The 26,065-nt window shown below is 41.8% G+C and overlaps 1 protein-coding gene across 26 annotated transcripts in view; it reads right to left on the bottom strand.

The window, feature by feature from the left end:
• The window catches only part of ADGRL3 (adhesion G protein-coupled receptor L3), a 492,302-nt gene that overhangs the window by 63,680 nt on the left and 402,557 nt on the right, over positions 1 to 26,065 (bottom strand). For 25 of the 26 annotated variants that reach the window (XM_048942764.1, XM_048942787.1, XM_048942790.1 and 22 more), the window contains 5 exons: positions 15,562 to 15,745; positions 14,635 to 14,757; positions 12,362 to 12,570; positions 11,481 to 11,657; positions 585 to 794 (listed from right to left, as the gene is read on the bottom strand). In XM_048942764.1, the coding sequence (XP_048798721.1) occupies positions 585 to 794; positions 11,481 to 11,657; positions 12,362 to 12,570; positions 14,635 to 14,757; positions 15,562 to 15,745 (903 nt within the window). The remainder of the gene's footprint in view (positions 1 to 584; positions 795 to 11,480; positions 11,658 to 12,361; positions 12,571 to 14,634; positions 14,758 to 15,561; positions 15,746 to 26,065) is intronic. The other variant, XM_048942769.1, reaches the window with a different exon arrangement.

The raw sequence follows: 26,065 nt of genomic DNA, 5'->3' as shown, positions 1-26,065 counted from the left end.
TGCACACAAGTGTGCAGGATGGATGACTTCAGTGCTCCAGTGCACTGGAGTTTATCCGTAGATTCACAAAGGCTGTGTTTCTACTCCCAAAGTCTCTCCATAAACATTTTTGCCTAGGCGACTTTCCAAATGTCAACATGCCCTGTGAATATCCTTGGGTGCTGTGCACAGTCTGACATGCATCAGGGGCTTTCCAACACAGCAGTTATAGGCAGAGTATTATGGGAAGGGATATGAAAAACAGGAAATACCATGAGAATGCAGAATCCATCCCAGTGCTATGAAGAAGGCTTTTTCTTTTTTAAAGCAGAATACCAACATGCAATCTAGAATTAAATAAATGTGGAAAGGCATTGCTTAGGGAGTAGTTTTTTCCATCCGTCCAGAGATCTCAGGGCAGCTAATACAAGCAAGTATCTTGACCTCCTTTCAGTAACCAGAATCTGACTTCCAGTTGATAACTTCACCCTGCAAGAGCTCAACAGGGCTTAGATAGCACTGGAATATATCCCACCCCATGGCAACATCCTATATGCTGTGAGGTGAGAGCCCGCAGTGGGAACAGAAAGCGTTTTGCCTCTTACCGGCTGGTCAGTCCGGTTGATGCCAATGAGGAAGAGAAGTTCTGCTACAAAAAGGCTGATGCACAAGTTCTTGTGAATTGTGTTGCGGTCACTCTGTAGCCCACGGAAGAAGCAGAAGGTGAAGATGCAGATCAGGAGGCAGACAAGTGACAGCAGGATGCCCACCCAGGTGATAAAATCCAGAAGCAGGTCATGCACTGCATCGCTGTGCTGGAGAGAAAACAATAAAAAGATCATCAGCCACATACTGCATAACTTCTAATCTATCCCAGGTAAACAGTGAGATTATCTGAGACCCTCAGACTCATCAAGTCGTGGCACAATTAACTAGTAACTAATGAAGGATATTAAGACTAAATGGACCTAGACTTGAATCCAGCAGCCTGAAACTCATACTGCAAAGTATCTGGCAAATTATGAGTGCCAAGACAAATTCAGACCTCAGAATATCCTAGAAATAATGATGCTGTTGCTGAAAACATTGAGACATCATAGCTAGTCTTGAATGCAGCTCCACTTTTCACAAACATGGCAAAGCAGAGGATGTACTGTATAAAGAACCATCAAACATTGTGATTCAGGTGTAAAAATGTTTCATACACTACATTGTGGAGTTGACAACTACAAGTCTGTTAAAACCATTTAGCAGTGAAAAAGACTCTTTACTCATCCACAGACATATATGAGCTTGAAGGTTTTGGACAGAAAGAGAACACTTAAATGTCTTGTCTTTCTTTTCAACGGGGAACAAGAAAGAACACTTTTTTTTTTTTCAAGACCTGGAGCCATATGTTAAAACTCCAGGGAAGTCAAACTGAGCCCAGGAACACTCCTCAGGAGAAGAAGAAAAAAAAAAAAAAGGAAAAAAGACATCTCTTTTCACATGACTTTTGTTTTAAATTCTAACAAAACAATGGTGTTAAGAAAGCTGGGCAAGTGAGTGTTTCCCTCGCTTGTAACACACTTACCACAAACCATGCAAGCCTGGCCATTGCAGTTAATCCAGCAACAATGTTTTGCAAAGTGCAGCACAGGTGTGCTTTGGCTTGGCTGATAAACATCTCTGCTCCTGAACTGCTCCTGAACTTGCATTGCATTTGCTTAGCAGAAAAAAGAGGGCAGAGTTCTGAAACTCTAAGACTCTAATAGTGAGGGCATTCCACCACCTTACCAAGATTGTAAAACTCACCAGTAACTCCACAGGTTTCCACCAGATGTGGTGAAATTAGAGATATCACTACTTAGTAAAATGTAAATAAGAAAAGAGAAATACATGGCAAGTCACAAAGTGGCTGCTCAGGACTAAGCAGTTAAGAGTCAAAGAGCTGAGTAAAAGACTGCCTGGAAGTCTCCAGGGCCTTTTCACATTTCCCTCCACTTCTGGCATTTCGATGACTTAGGCATTATTTAGACTGGCAAATACAATAGTGTCACACTTCAAAAAGCCAGGACAAACTGGAAACATTTTCCTTCCTGTGGGATAAAAACCTATGACAGATGGAGGGAAAAAGGTGATTAATTTATCCATTTTCTTTGCCTGCCTGCCAATGATAAAGCCACATCAAATGTCAGGCCTTTCCTGATATACACTCTGCTATGTCAGCACCCGTGAGAAACAACTCAAATCTTTCAGCTCTTTGGCTTTATTAGCATGAGTGATAGGCATCAAATGATAATGAAAGATGGGGAGTGGATTTCCCCTCCATCTCTTCCATGCTGGAGGTTTTCTTTCGAAAGAGACTCTCTGAAGGAGGCAGAGAGATGAAGTCTCCTTTCCCCAAATGCTCCTTCAGAACTGTTTGAGCATTTCTGATATCACAGGAGTTAGTTGTATCAAGTACAGGACTGAGGCATGAAATCCTTGTGCGCTTAGTGCACTTGACCATGATAGAAATGACTGTTCCATGCAGCTCCTCTAGCACACAGCAAACCAAGAAGACTAAGTGCACATTGTTTTCCTGGTGGCCACACATTCCTCTATCTGTGTCATTTCAGCTCATCCATTCCTCTAAATTCAATACAAAAACATGCTAATGCAAACCTTGAGCCTTTCAAATCATTTTCTTTTTCATCTGAGTCTGCAGAGGAGCAGCAGATAACATCTCTCTGAACAGCCCAGACAGCTCACCTAAGCAAAGGGACCTGCCAGGCAAAAGTGACAGAAGGCTCTGGGACTGGGAGAGCAGGACAATGCTGCTAATGCAGGTATATGCAAGGAGACAACAACCATGAGGGCTTTGGAAGAGTGGGTGACATGAGCCCAGTGGCACAGACTCAAAAATTCCAAGGCACAGCTAGCCTAGCAAAAGCAACACTCAGGGTTTCTTCCCATATATGAGACAAAGTTTAGAGAAAGGCCGCTTTCCAGCCTCTTGTCCTCCAATTTGTACACATAACCAAACTTGCCCCCTCCCTGCTGCAGAATCCAGCACTTGCTCTTGTTCATGTAGCCCAGCCCTCTAGTTTGTCAGGATCTCTCTGCAAGGCCTCTCTATCCTTCAGGGAGTCAAAAGTTCCTCCCGAATAAGTGTCATCTACAAATATACCCAGTATACTTTCAAGTCCAGTATCCCAGTCAATGAGGAAAACATTATAGAGAACTGGCCTTAAAATTAATACTCTTCTTTCTAAGAAGAGACCAATCCCTGCCACTAGCCATAGAGAGTGTGCTAGTTGCAGGAATAATGTAGAAAAAGGAGGAATTGAGGTAATCACTCCTCGATACTCTGAGATTATCCTTGCTATCACCTGTAACATTGCATAACAAATACGGCAGCAATGTCTGGTTTGCCCAATTGGCACAAGACTTTGCAGGGGTAAGTATAATAAATAGTACACTGACATTTTGTGCCTGGGTTGCAATATCTAAGCTCATTCCCTCAACCACTGAGACACACAAAATAAGCACATCTTCTCTTTACCCTGCTCTTCCCCAGCACAGTTCAAGCACTCCGTGACCAAGGACAAAATAGCTTTGACATGTACACTAATGATATCCTTGTAGAACCCAGCAAGCCCTAAGGTCCCTAAAGCATGTGAAACACATTCAAAACCACCAGAGTGCTGATAACAGTCAACTTGTTCTTCTCAATAATCTCCTGAAGATGCTGGCAACCAGAACCCATGGGAGATCCCAGATGTCATGACAAGTATCAATTTCCTGACAGTATCAAACACCAACTTGCCCAAATGCATCATGACTGCCAAGACCTGTATATCAAGACTTTCATGGTCCCTTATGCAAACCACTGAGTGTTGTTACAGCTAAAGCCATGCTAGCTTTAAAGGTAAGTTGACACATGGATTATTTTCAGGATAGGAACAATTATTAAGCGAACTACACAATAACATCCAGGTGGATGTATTCCTTTGGATTCCAAAACTGCATTGCAGGCTTAAAAGCAGAAAAGTTTGCACTAACATTGTAAAAATGTACACGTAAAAACATTCTTTGTTACGTAAGTTTTACATCTGTAACTTAGGGAAGAACCCGACCCCAAATTCAGTGAAGGAAACGCTCCTTCGCTCCTTGGCTTTGGAGTAAAGCCTTTCTTTTGCTCAGGTGGGCCAAGAGCTGGTGGAAAACAGTGCTGTCAGAAACCTGTGCAGGAGGACCTGCAGGAACCCCAACAGCCACCACAGTGGATGAACAGGCAACCAAGCCATTATCCAGGCTGTGAAATCAATGAGCAGCTCTGGCAGCGCCGGCACAGCAGAACTGAGCTAATAAAAACAAATCCCAGGGAATGTCAGCTTATGACAGAATGGCTCTCCCCAAGATGAACAGCCATTTCCTCCCTTATTAAAAACATCAGTAGAAGAAAACAGCAGCCAAACCAAGCTGCCAGCAGCAAAGGACACATTCTTTTGCCTAATCTGTCCCTTCAGGAAAGGAAAGAGTAATATATTTGGAGATGGAGGAATAAACAAGCAGTAAATAACACAGTGTCATCGATTCACTCAGATATGACCACTCGGTGCCTGGTGAGAGCTGGCAGTGCAGGGCTGGGCAGAGACCCAGTGGGACAGATCTGAACGCCTGCACACTGCTGCTTCTGCAACTTCTCAGATTTGCAGCTCTCCAAAGCTGTTTAGGCTCTCTCTGCTCTCTTCTCCCATCACTGGTGTCAAGAGAGGATTACTGCTATAGCCTAGCTGTAATGCTTCATGGCAAAGCACAAAGGACTTAACTTTACAAGCAAATGGTTTTGTAGGTATGCCAAAAGTGTCAGCTGGGCTTCCTGGACTGGGAGGAAACCCCAAGGTCTCCTGGACTTCTTAACAACACTGCTTGCTGTAGTTATGCAGGCACGTTCCAATGGGGCTTTCCTTCCTCTGTGGCCAAGTGGGACATGTGCTGGGAAGGGGGGCCCACTGCCCTAGAAACCATCCTGTCCTTCCTTTCCAAAGATGCATCAAGGGAGGCAGCCAGTCCTGTTCTGCTGGAAAACAGTAGCCACCTAGGTGTGCATCCCCTTCATGCTCTGCAAAGGCAGCACAGCTCTGCCCTGCTTTCATGGGCACTGTCAGAACCTAATCCAGGAATAGAGCCTGATACCCCTCAAAGCCTATGTGCAATGTCACTGGCTCTTTATCTTTTAAATAAGGCTCCACATTCGAGTGTTCATGCAAAGTGGTTTAGCTGCCAGAATAATGTGACACGGGCATACACAAAGGGGTACATACACAAATGGGTACAGATCTCACCTCACTATGCACTTTAAACCATGCTGTGGATACGGTGGGTGGCAAGAGCCCAGGTTTCCATCTCAGTGCTGACAGTGCTGCAGCTTTCCTGCGGCAAATCACACTGTGTTATGCAGGTGAGGAGAAGTGGTTTGGATCTGTAATAGCAACATCCTGGCCCTCTCCTGCTGGCTGGAGTTGGTAAAGTGGCACAGTTCTGCTTACTTATAAGGCATCTCTCCAGAAACAAGCCATAGTGGTGGTGCCAAGCTCACACAGTGTAGATGTCTACACAGCCAAGCGGCTGGCTTGTTAACTTGATTTCCCAGAAAACCTGGTCACAGCATCATCAGCTCCTTCTGTCACACTGATGGCCTTACCCAGCCCAGTTCCAGGAGAGCAGGGATAGGGCTACACCATACCGTAACCTTCCCTTCAGTCCTCATACATACAGCTACCTTCCAAGATAAGGAACAGCACAAGCTATGAGGCATCTCATTCCCCTTTGCCCCTGCTTATTCTTTAAAGAGCCAAAGCATAACCTTTTCCTCTCTTTCTTCATTCTATTTATCTCTTTCAAAAATGAGATTTAAACTGGATGTCAAAGAGGCCATCCAAATGGTTGAGATACACAGCAACTCTGAAAAAATATGATCAAGGCAACTACAGTCTCCCCAGTTTAAGGACTTTATTTAGGGGAGGTAGGACAAAATGGGCACAGAGACATAAGGACCAAATAGATGTCCACGTAGTCAGAAATGAATAATGTGTTTAAAAGTCGAAAACCCAATCAAGGAGGAGCTTGCTTTAAACATTACTCTTAGCGAGAAAGGAAGGGGATGGCAATAAACAGGACAAGGCACAGTGTTTGCGAATGAGAACTATTTCCATCCTAAATTTTAGGGTAGAGGATCAAGAAATCCTGCAGGGTGATGCTGTTCCCAATCTGTGGCAGAGTTTCTTACCATGGATCTAGTCACAGCTCATGGACCAGAGAACCAAGAAGGATGATATTAAGTAAATAAATACCCACTGAACTGGGAACGGAAAAGAAGCTATGGCTAATGAGTTGCTGTCGATATTAAGTAAATAAATACCCACTAAACTGGGAGGGGAAAAAGAAGCTATGGCTAATGAGTTGCTGTGCTTTCAAATTTCTGGCATCTGTAAGCGGAGAACTAAGAAACAAAACTAAATATGCTGCAGCTTCCAGCATTCGGTCTCAATCTTTTTGAAGGCAGGCTCTAATTTTTTTTTCAGGCTGAACACTCTGAAGTTGTTACCTGAGCACATCTGGGCCAGCAGTTCAGGGAATGCACAGATGCAGATCAGCAAGAAGTGATGGCAGAACAAGGAATATTAAGACTGAGCTACAGCTCACTTCAAAATGGTGTGTGTCAAACCAAGAGTTGGGAACTCAAGGAACTTGTTGCAGTGATTTACAGTTCACCTAGACAAAAAGCTCAAGGATTACTGCCAGATATACCGCTCTGAATTGACCCTGTAGGCACAGATTACTTGACCTAATAGGCTTCCTATAGGTAATTTCTGTGATTCGTGATAGGTCAGTCAGAGACTATGATAGATTTTCTTACCAACAGGGCTTGTGTAGTTTTCTAGGGGAGGCTACACAAATGTTAACAGCATTTTGCAGGTAAGACATTCATAACAGCAGAAGCATGCAATATATAACCAGATGTGCTTTTTACATCCCCTTATTCTTGAAGTTCATTAGTATCACAGATTCCATTTCATAACACAAGCTCAAATACAGCTGTATTTTGAATTTTAAAATCCCACTGAAGACAAGTAGATTCAATAACTTTTCTGTTTAATTAAAACAGTTCTTATTTAATAACATTACAATAAGTTACCTTTTGCAATGTGTAATATACTTCTTTTTGAGAACTCTTTTAATGGTACAGAATGATTTGTCTTGCAAAATTCATCACCTATTAGTTCCAGTAATTTAATTCTGTAGTTAAGTGTTTTTGAGATCCTGCACCCGCTTCTGCTTTCATTCATTGCTGCTTAATCCCACAAGTGCTAATATACAGTTAAGCCAGCACTGCAATAACTTCAGCTTGCTCTTTATATCTGAAATGGCTGCATTGCTTTAGGCAATAGACCACTGTATTCTATTTAGATTTCATATATTTTTATTCCTTTCTCTCCTTGTCTTGCTTTATAGTTTCATTCCCCAAATAATTAGCATGATGTAATGTGTCATACAGAATAACATCTGAAAGCTACAGACTAATTGCTACTGTTAAAACACCTTTATTTTTTGCCCTTTTCCTTCCTCTTCAGTTATTTATATACTTAAAGAAGAGTAAGCTCTGGCACTCACTACACACTGATAAGCAACATTTATCTACCCTGAGGTACCCTTGCTTATTCTGTTTTGGGTGGTTTCTTTTGATTGCATTTTTCCACTAGCACTGAACTTGTTTTCTGGCTGCATATTTTCCCGTGGTACATTAAAGATGCAACTGCTATAATTATTATGATGCAAAACACAAGCTTATATGAAAAACATTTTGAAGAAAAAACATGCAGCAATTACATAGGAAGAATGACTTATTTAACTACTGTCTTTCCTCTCCTGGCATGAGCACTACAATGTTTTTATAGAATTTAAGGGCCGTAATGATCATTTCACTGATACAAACAATAGATAGACATTTAACACAGACCTCATCTACATTAAACGTACTTCATGATTTAACAAAATATCCACAAGACTGCAATAACAAAGGCCAAATGTACTTCCCAGCTGATGAAAAGAGTGATTTGCTTCCAAGTCTTAAATTTTCTATTCAACGAGAGGTTCTCATTTTCCCTGAAAAATTGTCCAGAAGGGTAATTTGGACCACTGTGGGTACTGAAGGTCAACCCTCACTGGGAGGATGCACCAACAGGTACACGCACATGGCTCTTCCCAGCAGTTCTAAGTCCTCCCTGCATGCATTGCAAGCTCTTGGGTTTGGGCACTGCTGTTTACCGTACTTAAATACATTTGTCCCAGCCCTGGAAAAGAATATCTAGGGCAGGATTTTTCTAGACATGCCTTCTTCCACAGCCACCATGCACTGTAGCCCAAAGTCACTTCAGGGAAGCTTCCAAGTATGCCTAAATCCCTATGTAAATAAAGGGAGGCTTTCAGTTTAGGCACATAAACAACTCTGGGCCCGACTAATTTTAACAGTCAGAAGGTATCTTCAAAGTAAAGTCTCCTCTTCTTAATTGGGAGTTCTATTAAGACTGGAACTGATCCCAGCAACTCCTTCTCTTGAAGCACACCAATAAATCCCTGACGCCCGTGGTCAGTCAATGACATTTTCTGCTCCTTTGGACAAAGACATATTGCTGTTTCGAGTTGAGAGCCACATGGCCATCAATCATTTGCTCAGGGGTGCTACCTCCGAGCTCCGCCTTGCCACATACGCTCTGCTAATAATTAAATCCCAGTCCATAACTCCCAGAGCAGCCACCAAGGTCTCCTCTGCAGAACACGCTCTTTTGCCATGCAACCAGGGAAGGAGATCATTCATGAGCAGAAGTGACACTTGTCAGATTGGTGCTGGCTTTTGATTAAGGAGCAGGACTCAGATGTCCATTTTCCACGACGCGCAGTGTTCAGTCTCATTAGGTAGGGTGTTGAGGATACTCATTACAGCAAAGGAAGCTCCTCATGCTTCCAAAAATACACCAACCTTAACTCAGTAAATCACAGATACTAATTACAGGAGAAAACTGTTAATGTGGCAAAAATGTCAGAATATCATTAATAGTGCTTAGGACAGTTCAACTTAGGGATGCTAGTCCATTGTCCCCAACACCACTGTGAGAGGTCCTGCATAAGCACACAGCATCCTTTCCCCAGGGACTGCCCTAGCTCAAAGACAACTGAAAGAATTCAGATGCACAAACTGCCTTTTTGTACAAGATGCAAGACAACAAAAAGATAATAGAGCATATCTGCAAGAGATGGCTGTAAGTGAATGAATACAAACAATTCCCATTTATTTTTAAACCACTACCTCTCCAAAGCAGCAGGTTTTCAGCTAGAAAGTTTTTAAAACTCATTGCAGCAGGATAAGAAATGTGACACATTTTCCTACATTTGCACTGAGATAGCCAGATGGCCAGTTCCACCAGCAGACCAGAGGAATACGGTAGGACAAGGAAGAGCAAGGTGACAAGCAGCTAGAGAGAAGAGTTGCAGATGTTTGCAGGATACCCACCTGCCCTCACCCTCAGACTGGCATGATCACTAAAACAAACATGCCAGGAAGCTGTCCAGTTGCATCAGAATCAGCAAAGTGAAGCCAATTTTGATGTTAGAGCACTGATACTTTGGCTGCAGCCAAGCTATAAAACATGACCTGAAAGTCTTGAGAGCAAACATCCAGAAGCATCCACAGGCAGATAGCACACTGCCTTTGAAATCAGGAAGCTTCCAGCTGCAGGTCTTTCCAACCTGTTGATTGAGCATGGGCAAGCAAGGGTCTTGCCTTCTTTTTCTGCAAGATGAGATAACACCAGTGCTAACAGTCTAATGAGGTTTATGTGAAATGCCATGCAGACAAGGCTGACCTAGCTGCAGTTTGAGAATAGGCTTGTTCAGTTCTAACCTGTATCTGTACCATGCAGATCATGCTCATTCACATCGGTGGAGTGGAAAGCTATCTGCATTTCCCAGGTGCAGCCTCTGACTTCAGTGACTCAGGTATATCTGTTAACTCCAGGCAGGTGATAAGCAGCCAGAAGTACATTTCTTGTGAATATTCAAGCAATTATGAGAAACTGGCAAAAACATTCTAAGACTGCAGAATACTGTTAATCTGTAAACACACGCTCTGAATTGACCATTTATTTGGACAACTCCTAGGATAATGCCATAGCCATTTAATGACACAGCTCCTTGACTGGTAGTGATTCCTACAGAATACAAAAGATACATAATCCTGCAGCAGCAAATCTATCCTGTTCCTCTCAGCTGGACCCAGCTGTTGTGGCAAATGAGCTGCCAGGTTCTCATTTCTTTTTTGTTGAGCATTGGTCATGCATGACAGTACTTTAATATATACTTTATTTTAGCTCTTCAAATTCCTCTTCAGATTACTAAGTGAAACAAATGTATACAAAGGAATGATAGCTGCAGACTATTTAAGAAAAGGTATTTTATAACCATAACAGCTTTTGTGGTAATGCAGCCATAGAAGTGACTGAAATGGTCTGCCCAAACAGAAGGATCTAGCTCAGAATGGTCAATTTATCTGCAGTGCAAGGCACACAAAATGGAGACAGTGCAACAGAGAAAATCACAAGGCCAAAGTCCTTCAGGAATCACGGCCTCCTTTCTACAGCAAGTGGAACTGTTTTCAACTAAAGACAGAAAAGACAGCTCAGGAAATGAAAGATAACTCAAACATTGTCTCATTCTGGAAAAATATCCTAAATGTGCACTCCTCTCCCCACTACCACCATGAGGAATGTTTACTTTCAGGAACAAATTCATTAGCTACAATGGGGTTACTCATACGAGAAAGCAGTATTACACCAAAAAGGTGGTGCAGGCAAAGGAACTAACTGGTATGTACCAACCTTAGGGGATGCAAAATCAAGACAGGATGATATAATGAGTTTTGTTTGTTTTTTTTTTTATGTGCAGCTTGCTGTCACATTGTGAGACACAAATAATGTATCTTTCTCCCATAGTTGGTGGCTGGAAAAGAGTTCTGATTCTACACATACACCTCACAGATATGTGCAATGTATTTCCAGCTGTTGCAAGCAAGGCACTCAACTCACACCCAACAAGGCAGTCTTTGCTTGCTCCTGTTCCACCATGCAGGTGCTTGCTACTCCCTGCTGGTACAGCTAGGACCCTGAGAGCAAGGATCGAGCCAGGATATGTTATGGACCAGTTATGCAAAGGATGTGTGGAATCAATGGCCAGTTTTGTCCACCAGTCATCTGCAGTTCTGAACTGCCCATGCCAGGAGATCAGTGCAGTCTGTGCACAGGTGTGACTGTCTACTTTTTCACTCCATAGCAGAAAGAAGATTTACATGAGATAGTTTCTACCATTAGAGTTACTGTGACACAGCAATTTCCCTGTTCAGCTGCCTTTTGCAGTAACAACATGTTGTTATATTGGCAACTGTTCAGTGCATTGGCAGCCTGTGAATTTGCAAAGCTTACCTTAACTTCCACATGTGCCATCAGGACTGCAAAGTTGGTTAGGTGATTGCAGGAGCATGTGGTGTGCGTCTTGTTAGTTGTCAGGAGGCGACATCCTTGGGTGGACCAATACCCTGTCATGGTACGCTTAGTATAGCTCCAGAATGAACAGTTTGGATTGAAATTTTCTTCTGACTGCTGCAGGGAAGCAATGAGCAAATGCAGTAAAATGATAGGGTTTCAGAGATTTCTAAACACATTACCTTTCCTTTTTTTTTTTTCCCCCCCAGAGGCACTTTGTAACTCTTACTCTTTAATTTTAGATAAACAATCAACAATGACTTCGAAGTCGAGTATTACTTGTCAGCATCAGAGAAAGTTAGGTTGTTGCTGCTCTCATTGCTAATACAAACCTAGTTCTTTGTTCTTGATTAATTTCAGACATAGACTAAATTCAGCTCTTCAAAACCAGATTGCTTCATTTGCATTGCAGAGCAGAGAAATTAATTGCTTTAAGCAATCAACTTTAGCAATGACTGTGCTTGGCTAACAGGAGTGCTGGCTGTCCTTTTTCACTGTAATTCCACTTCCCTCTAATATCCCCTGCCACCATGATAAAATAATATTATGGCCCATTCTAATATATTGTTGGTTTTTAATTACAGAATGACGTATGTCAGCAACTGAGCAATGGACATCAGCTCAAAGGAGACTTTCTTTACTTTTATTAATGCAATACAAAAGAGATATTCCCCATAAACAACTCAAAGCGCAGAGGAACAAATGCGTAATTCAAAATCTAATCAAGGACTGCTGGGGGCCTCAGATCACCAAACTTTTGTGGCACTTTATAGTAGAGACAGAATTTAAAGAAAAAAAAAAAGGTTTTCAAACTTGCTCACCTTAATATGCTTGACAGTAAAGACCACGGGATCAGCTAGGTAAACCTTATTGCTGAACTCTTTGTTTATTGCTGCCGTGATGACAGGGGAGTTGACGATGACGGAGTGATTAGTAGACATCGCTTCAGTTCCTAATTTCATGCTAGCATTCTCCGTGGAGAGATAGGTGCCCAAGTTGTTGTACAGCACGAAAGCTACCCTGATTTCACCTAGGAGAGCAGTGTGAAGTTAGACATCTAGCTCAGTGCACTGGCTTTCATTTTTGATGACAAATTTCTTCTCTGAATGAACTTAAATTTTTGGGGGGGGGAGAAAGCATGACTGAGTCAAGATGAGGTGTATGAAAAATTCACCTTCTCCTGCCTATACCAGTGAGCATCACGAAATACACTGACTGGTCCAAGGATGAAAAGGCAAGAGCTGCCACTGTTTGCAAACAAACTCTTATAAGCAAACACACTGGAGTAGATGGACAGCAAAGGTGAGCTTATTTTTGGAATCAGTAGAAAAACTGACACCAGAGAAAAGAGGCCAGGCGACACATTTCCCACCTGACTTAACACTATTCTCCAGGCAACGCTTGGGAAACATATTTCATTCTGGCCTGCCATAGAGTTGCAGTGTAAAACTATAATTTAGTCCAACACAACCCCCATTAATAAATCAGGACTACCTCAGAGAAATGTGAGGTCAATTCTGGGAGAGGAAATCCAAAAATTTCCAATACAATTCCAATCTCATATGAAGAGCAAAACAAAAACAGCAGAAATTTGTCAATCATATAACCCTCTTTCCATAAGTACCCACCACTAGGGAACCTGCACTACACTACCAGTCAACTTTTTTTTTTGTTTTGTTTTGTTTTGTTTTGTTTTAGCTGAGATCATCCTGTTTGCTTCCTGTTTTAATTCACAGACTTCAAATAAGAACCAAATATGATTAGTTTGTCTTACAAATATTAGTTGTGGGGAATATTTTTTGTTTCGCTTCAGCTTCTGCAGAAGGTGAAGCACTGATGACTAAAAAGGTCCCTCCCAAGCTTAATTTTTCTATGATCATTTCTTTCATAGCTGTTTGGAAACCTCTAGGTGAATGCCAAGCTGATAAAAATTGATGGGGCTCTCTCAATTTGACCAGAACTCAAGTGATATGCTTAGAAATAAAGACTTTTCCTTCTGCCAACACAATTCTCTTTCTCCACAAATCTTCTCCAAAGCTCACTGGTGAAATGCCTATCCCACTGGAATTTTGCTGCTCATCTTGGGTTTTACACCAATTCTAAAAGAAACACTGTTCTTTAAACCCTGCATTTAAAAGTATCAAAACCCATCAAGGAAGCCAATGGCAAAGCTCTCTTTCTGAGCCACTGAATCAAATTTTTGTCTCAGCAATTGTCTGAAATTTTGGCAGTTTTAATGCATCTAGTTCGGCTGCAATGCTGTCCTATTACTCTGTGTAGTGATCAAACTCTGCAATAGAGTGCTTTTCCCCTACATACAGCTTAATCTTGAAAAAACAGCCATTGCAAAATACACACTCCTTCCTTGCAGAGCAGTAAAGTGACTGAATGAAGTATAAACTTTAAAGGAACTCATAAACAGGACCATGTCAGTCCCATCAGTAGAAAGCATGGCAGTTTAAAGTTGGCTTATAGCGAGGCTGGAGAGATCAACAAATGTATCTGCTCAAATTTCTGATCTGGAAATAAATAACCAGACAGCTTGAAGACTATTCACACTCAGTATCATCTTAAATTTATGGTATATTAGTAGGTTCAAAACCTTCAGAGAGAAAGGCACTAAAGATGCAAACTCTTAACAGTTAATCAAGATTTTCTGCCATGTTGACACATTATTAAGATTTGCTGCTATTGTTTCTTTCCTTTCAGAAATCTGCACAGTGCCCAAGTGTGAAGCAGGTTACTCACACAAGGCTCTTATTCCATGGGAAGGAAGGCTTCCACGGCAAATAACAGTAGTTAAAAGTACTTCTCTGGATGGAGCACTGTGCCCCAACAAACACGTCGTGTAGGGATCTGGTGTATTTCTACCACTATATGATGCTTTTGAAGGCTGTCAGTCACTTGGTAACATAATACATTCTTTGTGAACCAATGTAGCCTTCAGTCAAGGGCTTTAACGTAAATAATAACAGTGATTAATACTAAACTTATAACTGGTTAAAAACAAAACAATAATTGCAAGCCATTCACAAACAATGCCTGAAGCACAACTGATTTAGAAGGCCAGCATGGCCAGAGGTGCTGTACCTACCATTCCGACCATTTTGTTTCAAGGTATTTGCTGAAAGTTGAATGGCACTCCCATGGCCCGTGTTCTGGGGAAACTTCAGATCTTCCAGATTGCCATCTGTGCTTAGTCTTGCAACTTCCAGCTCTGTTTGCAAGAGAGACCAACAGAAAGAAAAGTCACTACTGAAAATAATCACCTACACAATACTTGAAATTTAAAAAATGGTGTTCCAGACCATCTGAAAGTAGAGGAATCAAGTGACAAGGTTTCACACTAGACTCTTTCTTTCTAAATCTTTGCCCTGAAGAAGTTTCAGATTTAATTAAAAAATAAAAAATAAAAAATAAAATAAATCCAGTTCTCTGTGGAAGACAAAAGACAACTAGTTCTTGTAAAGAGGAACCTCAGGATATTAAGGACAATGGTTAAAATGAAAATCTGAAAATGCTAGTTCTTTGCCACTGGCAATTGGTACTTTCTGTAAATGTTATCAGTTCTTGGGATCTGTATTCAAAGAAAAAGAAAGAAGAGTTGTTCTCATTTTACATATGCACAGTGGGAGTTCTGTGCTTTCCATCATGCTTGTTTTTTAATTAAAATCAACAATCAGCCAAATAAAGACACAAATTTGTATGAAATGAAACACAATTGCATTTTGATGAACCATCTCCCTGTGAAACAATACTCTCAGTGTGCTAGCACAGATTTTGCACTTGAAGCCAGGAGTAATAAAGGCAGTTTAGGTTCTCTTTTCCCATGGGATTTCAAGGACAGGGAGCTATCTTATTCCCTTAGGCTCTTTTGGAAAGACTTCCAAGTTTTTCACACCAATGGCCAAGACACATCCAACACTGCTCTCCAGTTAATGTAGAGCCAAGACTGAAGTCAGGTTTCACAACCCTTACTCTCCCTCTGGTGCTCCCAGTATCTACGGGCTCATTCTCTTACGGATATTGTCGGTGTTTTCACGGACAATGTCAGTCTTCAGCAGGTTATCAGCCAGCACGAAGGCACTGTCCTCCACAGTGTCAAGCAATTTGGTGGCTGCACGTTGCTGTTCACTTGCATTCAGGTCCCTCCAGGCATTTAGAGCCTGCGGCTGCAGGAGGTTGTTCACCGTTTCCACCATGGCCTGCAAAGGAGAGGAACTGAGTAAGAAAGGGCTTGAGCAAACCTAGTGCACCTCTGAAACCTCTGACATACGCCCAGTTTTCTTCTCAACACACATAGGGACAGGACAGCATGTCATTCCCCACCCACTGGTGCAGCCTACAATGAAGCTAGTCATCATTTACTGCATTAGATGAGAGTGGGAAGAAATCTTGATTTTACTTGATTTTCAGCTTCCATGACCATCAGCTCAGATTAAGAAGGAATTAAGAGTCGGGGATGGTGGAAGGGGAATGTGGAAATCCCTAAAGAAACATGCAGGAAAATATACTTCAAAAGCTATCTGTGAAGTAAGTTGCTGCTATCTGTGAAATAAGATTCAGAAGCCAGGCTGGGACACTCATGGAAGTTCTCTAGTATCCATCTGCAATGGCTACGCTCTTTCCAGGGCGTTTCCCACCACATAATCTCTAACAGGCACTGAGACACAGAAACAGTTAAGTTACATCCCTTCATCCAGAGAACAAGCAGGTGCCCACAGAGATGCAGATAAGACACTCCATTTCAAATGTCTCAATTTGGGAAAGAGTCAGCCATCCGGCAGGCCTGCCCCACAAAGAAACATTTCCACTGACAGCTATCACTGACTGCAAAAACTAACCTTCCCTTTAAGATGAAGCTGCCACTCTTAATTTTCTGCATGCTGAAAGCATCAGGCAGCAAACATAGGCATCAAACCCATAGTACTGTTTTTCAAGACAGACAGTCCTGTGGGCTTTCTACATGCTGCAAGCCTAAAGGATACTCCGTGGGTCACTTTCATGGAAACACTTCAGTTTTTACTCCTGACTGTCTCTAAACCCACCCTCAAGATGATGTATGAATAGAGAGAGGATGCAGCATGGCTTGCTCTCTAGCAGAACCCTAAGGAAGAGAGTAACAATGGCAACACAAGGCACTGTGAATTTAGGGCAACCTGACTCCCCTTCACCAGTCATGGTCAGATACAAATGTGCAGAGGAAGAATAAAATCACACTGAACCAGAATAAAATTTTATTGTTGTATGCAGGTGACCTTCAGGAAGATTCAGCTACCGCAATGTCCACAGAAAAGTGAAGGCAGCTGAGCCTGCCACTCCTGGTGCTTTTGATTCCAGAAAAGACAATTAACGGAGACAATGTCATGAGCATCTTCATCTAAACGTCCTTCAGGTTTAAAAGTTTCTCATACGACTGCAGCTCCTATTGGAAGACTGAGCCAGAATTGGGCTGCTCTGACACTAAAAAGCCCATACTTTCCAATTTAATTCATGACAAAATAATTCATTTGTTCTTATGCCAAATCCCTCCTTTACCTTAAGTAGATCTTCCCCTAACTGGAGCTACTGCCTTGGTTAAGAGGCATTTTTCCTGAGCCTCATAGCTTGGTTTCCAAAGGGTAGAACAGCCAATGCTTCCACCACTGAAGCAAACTGAAATGGCTGAAAATCTCTTCCTCTATCACTACTGCAAAAAAATTTTTGCTGTGAAGCCTTTACAGTGCAAGACTGGGATCCCTTCCCCATTTGCTATTAAGTACAACTTATTAGCCATAAATCAATTTCTTAAATTGACTATTAAACACATATTCTTGAATAGTCTAAAAATCATCTTAACAAATGCGGTATGTATACAGGAAAAGATGGTTAACTTTAATTTAAAGAAATACTAAAAATCCATAGCAATTCAGCATGCTTTTCTGGTGTTTTAAAATCTTGAAGCCTGATTGCTGCAGCTCTTCATAAAATTCTGTGATTTACTAAAGTAGCTTATCTCTTTGCAGACAGAAAGAAGGTGTTACTCTTTCACAGTGAGCAAAAAACCTTGGCTATTTTGCTGCACAGGTTCTACACAACATGGTCTTTTCTTGCAAAGATCTTATATTCCTGGAAAGCAGAATATTAGGATTTTTCTCCCCTTTCAATGTTACCATGCAGGCTACAATTTACCTTACATCCATTCAGCTCAGCTACTAATGTTGTTTTTAAATCTCTATTAAAACAACATGCTAGATACTTTTATCAATATCTGAATGGTGGGAATAGTCATTGCAGCAGATCTAGCTTCTGGCTCTGGATGGAAAGGTTATGTCTATTTGTCTGAACATGAAACAGATGCCAAGATATTTCTGTTATAGTGAAACACATGCTGCAAAGATTTTTCCTCAGAAAAGCAATATATATATATATTTTTTTTAACAAATTATGTGTGCATACAAAGCCTGACAGAGAACCTCACGTAGGCCTTATGTGCCACCTTCTCACTTATGTGCACAGTGTTTTGTGCTCTCCATCCAAGTAGCATCTTCAAGTGACAAGCCTGAAAGTAGCCACTTCATGTCACCCTGGATCCAGGGCCTGACTCTAAACCTCCAGAAGGATTTCCAAGGACTTCAGTTCAGGTCCCTAACACATATCTGAGCAAGTTGGTAGACTGTCATCATTGGCAATACATCCAAGATGAATTTAGTCCATTGCTTTTCCCAGAGGGTCAATCCCCTCACCTGCCTCAGTGCATTAATCAAGTGTTCCCCACATTATATTTCTGAGTGCAGCACTTCATTATGGCTGAGTGCTGTGGGCTGAAGCCAAGGAGATGAGGTGCTAATGAAATGTTTGCATTTTGGACAGGAGCTGAGGTAGGTGTTTAAATGAAACAAAACAGCTGTTAAAGCAACAGTGTCTCTTGAGAAACAGATGCCAACTGGGAAAAGTTGAATAGGAGAAAGGGAACTGTGGGAAAACAGGCACATGGGACACAGACTGGCCTGCGTTTTCGCATTTTGCTGAGATTTAGGTTGATTTGCCACCAGATTCAATGACTTTGTGAACTGATGAAGCTCTAGCAAAGAAGCAACAGTGCCAGTCTCCCAGTAAAGCCCCTCAGATACAAGTAGGATTAGCCCTGACAAAGGACCTTTGAAATAAAGAAGGCATGAGATAGGTGCTCCTGGGAGCAGATGACTTGATGAGTGTTACCTGAGATCCTTGGTGACCTTGATGAAGGTGGGGATTTTCAAAGGGAGCTAAGGAAGTTCTGATCTAGTTCTGCACATCTACCTCACTGAAGACCTTGCCTCTTTCCCATTCTAAAGCTTTTCTGCTGCTCTAGTTTTCTTCTCTTCCAAACACAGCTCAACAGGGTGAGCAACTTTCGAGGGAACCATGGCATACTTGTGAACTTCAGGCAAAACAAAAGTATGGGCTGCAGTATATGTCAATTTCCCCTACAGGGAAAAAAAAAACACAAAACCCAATGCCAAGGTTGCTGGGGTTCAAAGAATGAAGAGCACAAGTATGCACACACCCAGGGAGAAGTATAAAAGCAACAGAAATTACACTGAGGGAGACCTTGAGAAGTGTGAACAAATGAAGGAAGAAGAGCACTGCAGAATGGAGACAGGAAAGAAGACTTTCCATCCGTCTTTTTATCCTGGGATGTGTAGGTGTGGCTCTATGCTAAGATTTCAGGCTACCTATATATTAAATGCTAAACTCCCTAAACACAAACTTGTGAAGAACAAGCATCCTGGGTCAGATGAAAGGTCGAATGCGTCTAATACACTATCTCCAACGTGACTGCAATTGGACAAATCAAGTATAGAAGACAAAATCCATGGTGGAGAACTCTTTTATTATTAGTTATATAGCACCAAAGAGTGTAATTTCAACATAAATAAATGTTATAAACAGCAGAGGGAATTTTTTTCCCCCCAAACAAGCACTTAGGGCTCGTGATTTTTCAATTTTGTCCTGAGGTGACAAAACAGAAACAAAATGTAAAACTTCCTTCTCAAACACTTATAAAACAGCATTAAAAGAAGTACTGTCGAAAGGTAAATAAGAGTCTTCAGTAACTATGCATTCCTAAAGGGGATCATGTATATCCCACTCATTTCCTTTGTGACAGCTGCTTCACCCTGTAAAACTAAATTTTGCTTTTCCACCTATTTTTATGTCCTGCCCCTCTAGAAATACTTGGCCAAAATACATGACTATGTGACACACCATTTAAACCTAGGAGGGAGGATATACTCAGTGATACCACACCCATTGGCTTATCTCTCATCATATCAAACCCCAAAGCATTACCCTTTGACAATAGATTCAGTAATGTAAAATCTGTCTTTACGTGGGAATTGAACCTGGAAATCACCTAAAGATGTTAGTCCTACTAATCTCGTTGTCAAATTTAGGACTGGAGCTCATTGTGCCATGTTGTTTAAGCACAGCAACCATAACCTGAGAAGAACAGCAGCCCTCTTCCAGTCAAGTCCTAAGGGTGCTCTGTTCTAAACCTTCATAGTTCACTTTGTCCTCTTGCTGAGCAGCCAACAGAGGAAAAAAAAAAACAAGACACCAATGAACTGGTTGTTAGAGCACGTTTTCAATGGTATGTGAGAAAATACCTCTTTATGCCAAATGAATACCAGCAGGCCCCTCAGGGAATACTGGTTGAGTCCCTCTGCAGAGTAATTTTCAAATTCACAGTTCATCCTTCTTTGCAATACAGCACCTCCTTAAGAACAGACTGAAAATGAACTATAAATTATTTTGCATGTAACTTATATCAAGGCCTCAGCTCCTATAGCAGCTCTGGCATTAAAGCACCACTTTTGCAAAGACACCTCTAATTAAAAGAAATGCATTTTATAACTTTTAAAGCCCAATCTCACACTGCTAACACTTGTCTTCCTTGACCTGAAGGGAATGTTTGATGCAATGCACTTTCAAAAATTAGTACAGAAGGAGCTACGTCAACAAAGCTGTGCTTTGCACTGGTATACTAAAGTCAGAACTGATGTGTGAAACAAACACTGCTTGTAAAATTACCCCTGTGCAAAAGCTGCTTGTTGGCATAGTTTGCTGAGAAAAGCCTTCTCATGCTTTCTTAGAACAGTGGTGCTAAGGCCACAGGGAGCAACCACAAAGTTACAGCCTTAGACTGTGGTGATTTGTCTGAAGTTCCGGTCCTGTCTGATGCCTCTGGGTGCTACTCCAAAACAAGTGCATCACCATCTTTATTCAAAGCATGCACAAAACATTATTATCCCACTTTTTAATAGCAGCCTGAGGTTTTATGGTAAATTGGTGGAGGAAAAAAAGTATGAAACCCTTTCAGGTCTAAGGTGCACAGTGAATATGAAAAATACTTCAGACAGCAGATGTACTGAAATGTAGGTATGGTTCAGTGATCACAATATTACGCTCTTCTTTTTCCCTTTCTCTACTAGAAACCAGGAGTGCTTTAGAAGAGCTTACCTGCCTTCAAGAACAGCTGATTTTTCTCTGTATTCAAATGAAACACACAGTGCTAAAACAAACCCCCTTTTAAGATATCAATATTTGCAAACCTCCAAAGTAATTGAGTTAAAGGCACAATCAATGCTGCTGATGACAAATTCTGCTGGAAGTTTGCAACTGTTGCCTCTGGCCAGAAAAAGCTCCAGTAAAAGAGGAACTCCCATTAACTCCGAATATACCTGGTGCAGCCTAAATGGACAGCCAGGTAAGAAAACCTGGATGAAAGCAGGTATTTGGGCACACAAGGAGAGCCAGCCTTGGCAAGGTTATCACACTGAAAAGGACCAGCTCAAGAAACGTTTGGCCTCAAAGTGACAAATAAATGACACCCTGATCCCTCTGCAGCAAGAAATGCACATGCTGAAGCAGTCATCTGTTATGTGGGAAAAAGCAAGCGCACATGTTACTTCTTCAGCTCCCAAAACAAAGAAAATGTTGCCTTGGCTAAACAATAATATTACATCTTGTTTCTTAGCTGAAATGTGTATTCAAATCTGTCTGACAAGGCTCTTTGCTCTCCAACGGTTCTTCTTCCTGTCATTTGTTCTTATAATTCCAAATTAAAATTAGTATCTAGTCAAAGCACAAGACCACAGCTTACAGGGAAGCCCAGCCAGTCTAAGGCTTTTTCCAAAACAATTTGGTCATCGTAAAACATCTGTTATTCACTGAAATGGATAAGCACATGTTTAAATTGAATCTAGCCTAACCATAACAAGAAGTTGAAAAAGAAACTAGTTTATTAGCATTCATACTGCTGATCTTCACTTCTGCCTTCGGAAGTAACCCAGAGGCACCAGTCTACACCAACTACCAAAGCAGGTGACTGACAACCGATGGCATCAGTTTCAGTGAACTGAACCAAAACCCACAGTTACTACTCATGGTGAAGGCAAATGGAGATCTTCCTCTGACACTAAGGAGGAATTTCTAAAGTGATTCCATAGATTCAGGGGAAAAGCTGTTTCTGCTGCCAATGTAAGAACTATAGGAAATAGCCTCAATTTCAATGGTACTGGGAACTCAATGCACTGAGAATAAAGGTACTGACCTTTATTAAAATCAGGTCATTTACAAAACGCTTAAGTATGGAATTAATGGTCTTGCACGAGGCATGCAAGGTTTGCAATCTTGGCCTTGAACTACTAATAATCTCCTAATGAGAGCACAGAAGAAAAAAAAAGAAAAAAAAAAGGACATCTGAGAAATAAAAGAAGGTTACAAATTACAGGTTATGGCTTTGCTTTGCTTAGTATACGAGGAAGAATATTTTAAGGTCAGAAGGCCTTAAGTAGAACTGAAATAAAAGGAATTGATTGCCAAGAAGGAAATAACATACGATCTATTTCATCTAATGAGATCTTCCCTACAGAATAAGCTGAGAACTGCATTTATAAATCATCTGTATTTGCTGCCCTACTGTTTGGGATTTGGGACCATACAAGGAACTGCTAGGATAATCACACAGGAGAAGTGAGCAAAGATGTAGAAAGAAAGGAAAATGACTTGCAAACGATAAATACTTGTTTGATGAAATATCCATAGCCTTCAAGGGAACTCCTAGGGCGTCTGCGAGATTCATCTTTTCTCCCACTGGTCCAAATCAAAGGGACATCTCCCACTGGTCTCTACAGCAATTCACACTGAGACTTTTTTCTGTGCCTCCAGGCTTAAGGGCTGACTCAGCCTTAAGCAGAAAGTGAGTATACAGTAACACAAAAACTATTAGATTTTTTTTTCAGTTTTGCTGTTACATGTGAGAGCATTACTACACATGAAGCTTAGTTGTAGGTAGAGGAATATATGGCCACATTCCAATATCCACATGAAAAATTTTGGACTCCAGTGACAAGCCAAAGGCTGCTGCTTTGAACCTCCTCTCCCCTAACAGGCTCAATGCAGCAGAAACACACAGGGTGGGGATTTATATTTTTCCTCTTACTGACATAAATCAAGTGTGGGTCTATCAAGCTGTGAAGTATATTAAGTTCACAGGGTTTTTACAAAGGGCTGCCCAAGCGCTGAACCCTGCTGTGTGTCACACTTCTTTCAGATGTCCTTTTAATTACATTAAATGAAAGTCCGGAGCACTTTGATGCTTATAGCCAAACATCTAGATACCTTGAAAAAGCTGCTAAAAGTACTCCCCATAGCTATAGTTAATATACTACATTGTATGCACACTGCTAACCAATTTATTCCAGCCACTTCAACAACGATACCTCTCCTGACAGGCTGTGCAGAATAGCATCAGGAGTCGAGTGAGGCACAAATCATTAGAGGACTCTGAAAGTTGTTTGACACGCACCGCAGAGCTCTTTGTCATACAGCCAATTAAGTGACCAAACAAGGAACTTGAAAATCCTCATTAATTTGCCCCTTTCTTTATAAATGGAGGTTAGAGTCTTTCTTGTTGCAGGCACAACAAGAACACAACTAAATGTGGCATAATTCAATTTATTCTCTGTCTCAAGAGCTTCTTTCGTTTAGTCTTCACAGAAGTTGAGGCCAGCTGGGCAAGCAAGCAAGCAAGAAGTGGGAAAAACAGAATTAATCCACTTTAAATACTACTGGCAAAGTCCCAGACACACCTTTTATCTGCTAAGAGCTACTAAGTTTGCAAAGAAAAAAAAAAATCTCCTCTTTTCCTCAGCTTGAAACTTAATGCCTTTGAACTTTTTAGGGGAAAGCCTTTCATTTTTGCTTAGTACAGCAATTCAAACAGCCTGTGTTAGAAGTATGAAGCATACAGAAAACTTCCAAGAGAACAAGCACAATTCTGATGGTAGCCACCTGCCATCTGCCACCTTGACTCTGCCAGGAGCTCAGTGCTGGCCTGGTTGTGGCTCTGATGATATCTGTACCCAGAAGTTTGTGGTCTTTCTGGATCAGGTGGTACCTCTACCAAAAAGAAGAAGAATGGGAACCTCCTGGGAAGTTTTTGACTTCTGCAATGTCTCTCAAATGCAGCACACAGTTATGTACAGGAAGGGTTGCTGGTTGGCACTGCAGAGAAAGACATCAGTTTTGTGACATCCCTAAGCTCCAGCCCAAATATCCAAGAAAACCAAGTAGGTGAGCTCAGACTGTAATCAAGTGCACATCTGTGCTTGAGAGGACTCCACATGGTTGGTCTCTGTGGTATGAGCCTTTATTAAGCTCTTGTTTCCACCTACTAAATCTTACAGCAAACTTCTATTTTTTTTCCCACGTTAATAGGGCCTCATTTACTGTACTAAGTGTTCATATTTTTCTTTTCTTTACTATCCTTCCTGTGTATCCAGAAGCCAGGGGAATTGATTTGATCTGGGAAACTACAGGCTAGGCAGCCTCACATCTGTCCCTGGAAAGGTGATGGAACAGCTTGTTCTAGATGCCTTCTCTAAGCAAATGGAAGAGAAGAAGGTCATCAGTAATAGTCAGCATGGATTCACTAAGGGAAAATTGCACTTGACCAACCTCACAGCCTTCTATGATGGCATCACCAGATGTGTAGATGGGGGGAGAGCAGTGGATGTCATCTACCTTGACCTCAGCAAGGCTTTTGATACTGTCTCCCATGACATCCTGATAATGAAGCTGAGAAAGCGTGAGACAGATGACTGGACAGTGAGGTCCGTTGAGAACTGGCTGATTGGCTGAGTTCAGAGGGTTGTGATCAGTGGGGCAGAGTCTGGTTGGAGACCTGTAACTAGTGGTGCTCCCCAGGGGTTGCTGCTGGGTCCAGTCTTGTTCAATATCTTCATCAATGACCTTGATGAGGAGATAGTGTCTACCCTCAGTAAGAATGCTGATGATACAAAGCTGGGAGGATTGGCTGACACACCTGAAGGCTGTGCTGCCATTCATCAAGACCTGGACAGACTGGAGAGATGAGCAGCAATAAATCAGATGAAGTTTAACAAGAGCAAGTGTAGAGTCTTGCACTTGGGAAGGAATAACCATGAGTATAGGTTGGGGTATGACCTGCTGGAGAGGAGCTCTGTGGAGAAGGACCCAGGAGATCTTGGTGGATGACAGGTTGGCCATGAGCCATAAGTGTTTCCTGGTAGCCAAGAAAGCCAATGGGATCCTGGGGTACATTAAAAGGAGCATGGCCAGCAGGCCAAGGGAGGTGATCCTCCTCCTTTACTCTGCCCTGGTCAGGCCCGGAGTACTGTATCCAGTTCTGGGCTCCTCAGTACAAAAAAGATAGGGAGAAAGTCCAGCAGAGGGCCACAAAGATGATAAAGGGCCTGGAACATCTCCCCTGTGAGGAAAGGCTGAGTGAACTGTTCAGCCCTGAGAAAAGAAGACTGAGAGGGGATCTTATTAATGTTTATAAATATCTTAAGTGTGGGAGTCAATAGGACATGGCCAACCTCTTTTCAGCTGTCTGTAGGGACGGGACAAAGAGAAACAGCTATTGAGCACAGGAAGTTCTGCACCAATATGTGAAGGAACTTTTTCATGGTAAGGGTAACAGAGCACTAGAACAGACTGCCCAGGGAGGTTGATTCACCCCATGGAGTGTGGATTCTCCTTCTCTGGAGATATTCAAGACCCGCCTGGATGCCAACCTATGCAACCTGCTGTAGGGAGCCTGCTTTGCAGGGAGACTGGACTTGATGACCTTTGGAGGTCCCTTCCAGCCCTTACAATTCTGCAATTCTGCGAATGTGCCCACAGCTTTGTAGGATGAGAAACTGAGAAACAGCACATTTGTGTCACTTGCTGATGAGCGTGGAAGAAATCTCTGACACCAATTCCAATTTCGCAGTCCTCAAAAGACAAATGCTGAGTGTTTTCTACTACTCCAAAGCCTCAATGTAAGGAGAAAGATCTTTGTAAAAATGAACAAACACCAACTCTGAAAGAAATTCAGAGTTTATGTCACACACCAGTCATCAAATGAGGATACAGCCATCAAATGTGTCATCTGTTGTGACTCACTCTCTTGCACAATGATTTTGTCATTCCTTTCCCAAAATAGAGTGCCAAGAACAGTGTGTTGCATAAAG

Source organism: Lagopus muta, chromosome 4, assembly GCF_023343835.1.
Source record: "Lagopus muta isolate bLagMut1 chromosome 4, bLagMut1 primary, whole genome shotgun sequence".
Lineage (NCBI taxonomy): Eukaryota > Metazoa > Chordata > Aves > Galliformes > Phasianidae > Lagopus > Lagopus muta.
The sequence above is the reverse complement of the archived record's forward strand: the minus strand, read 5'-3'. Positions and strand labels throughout refer to the sequence as shown.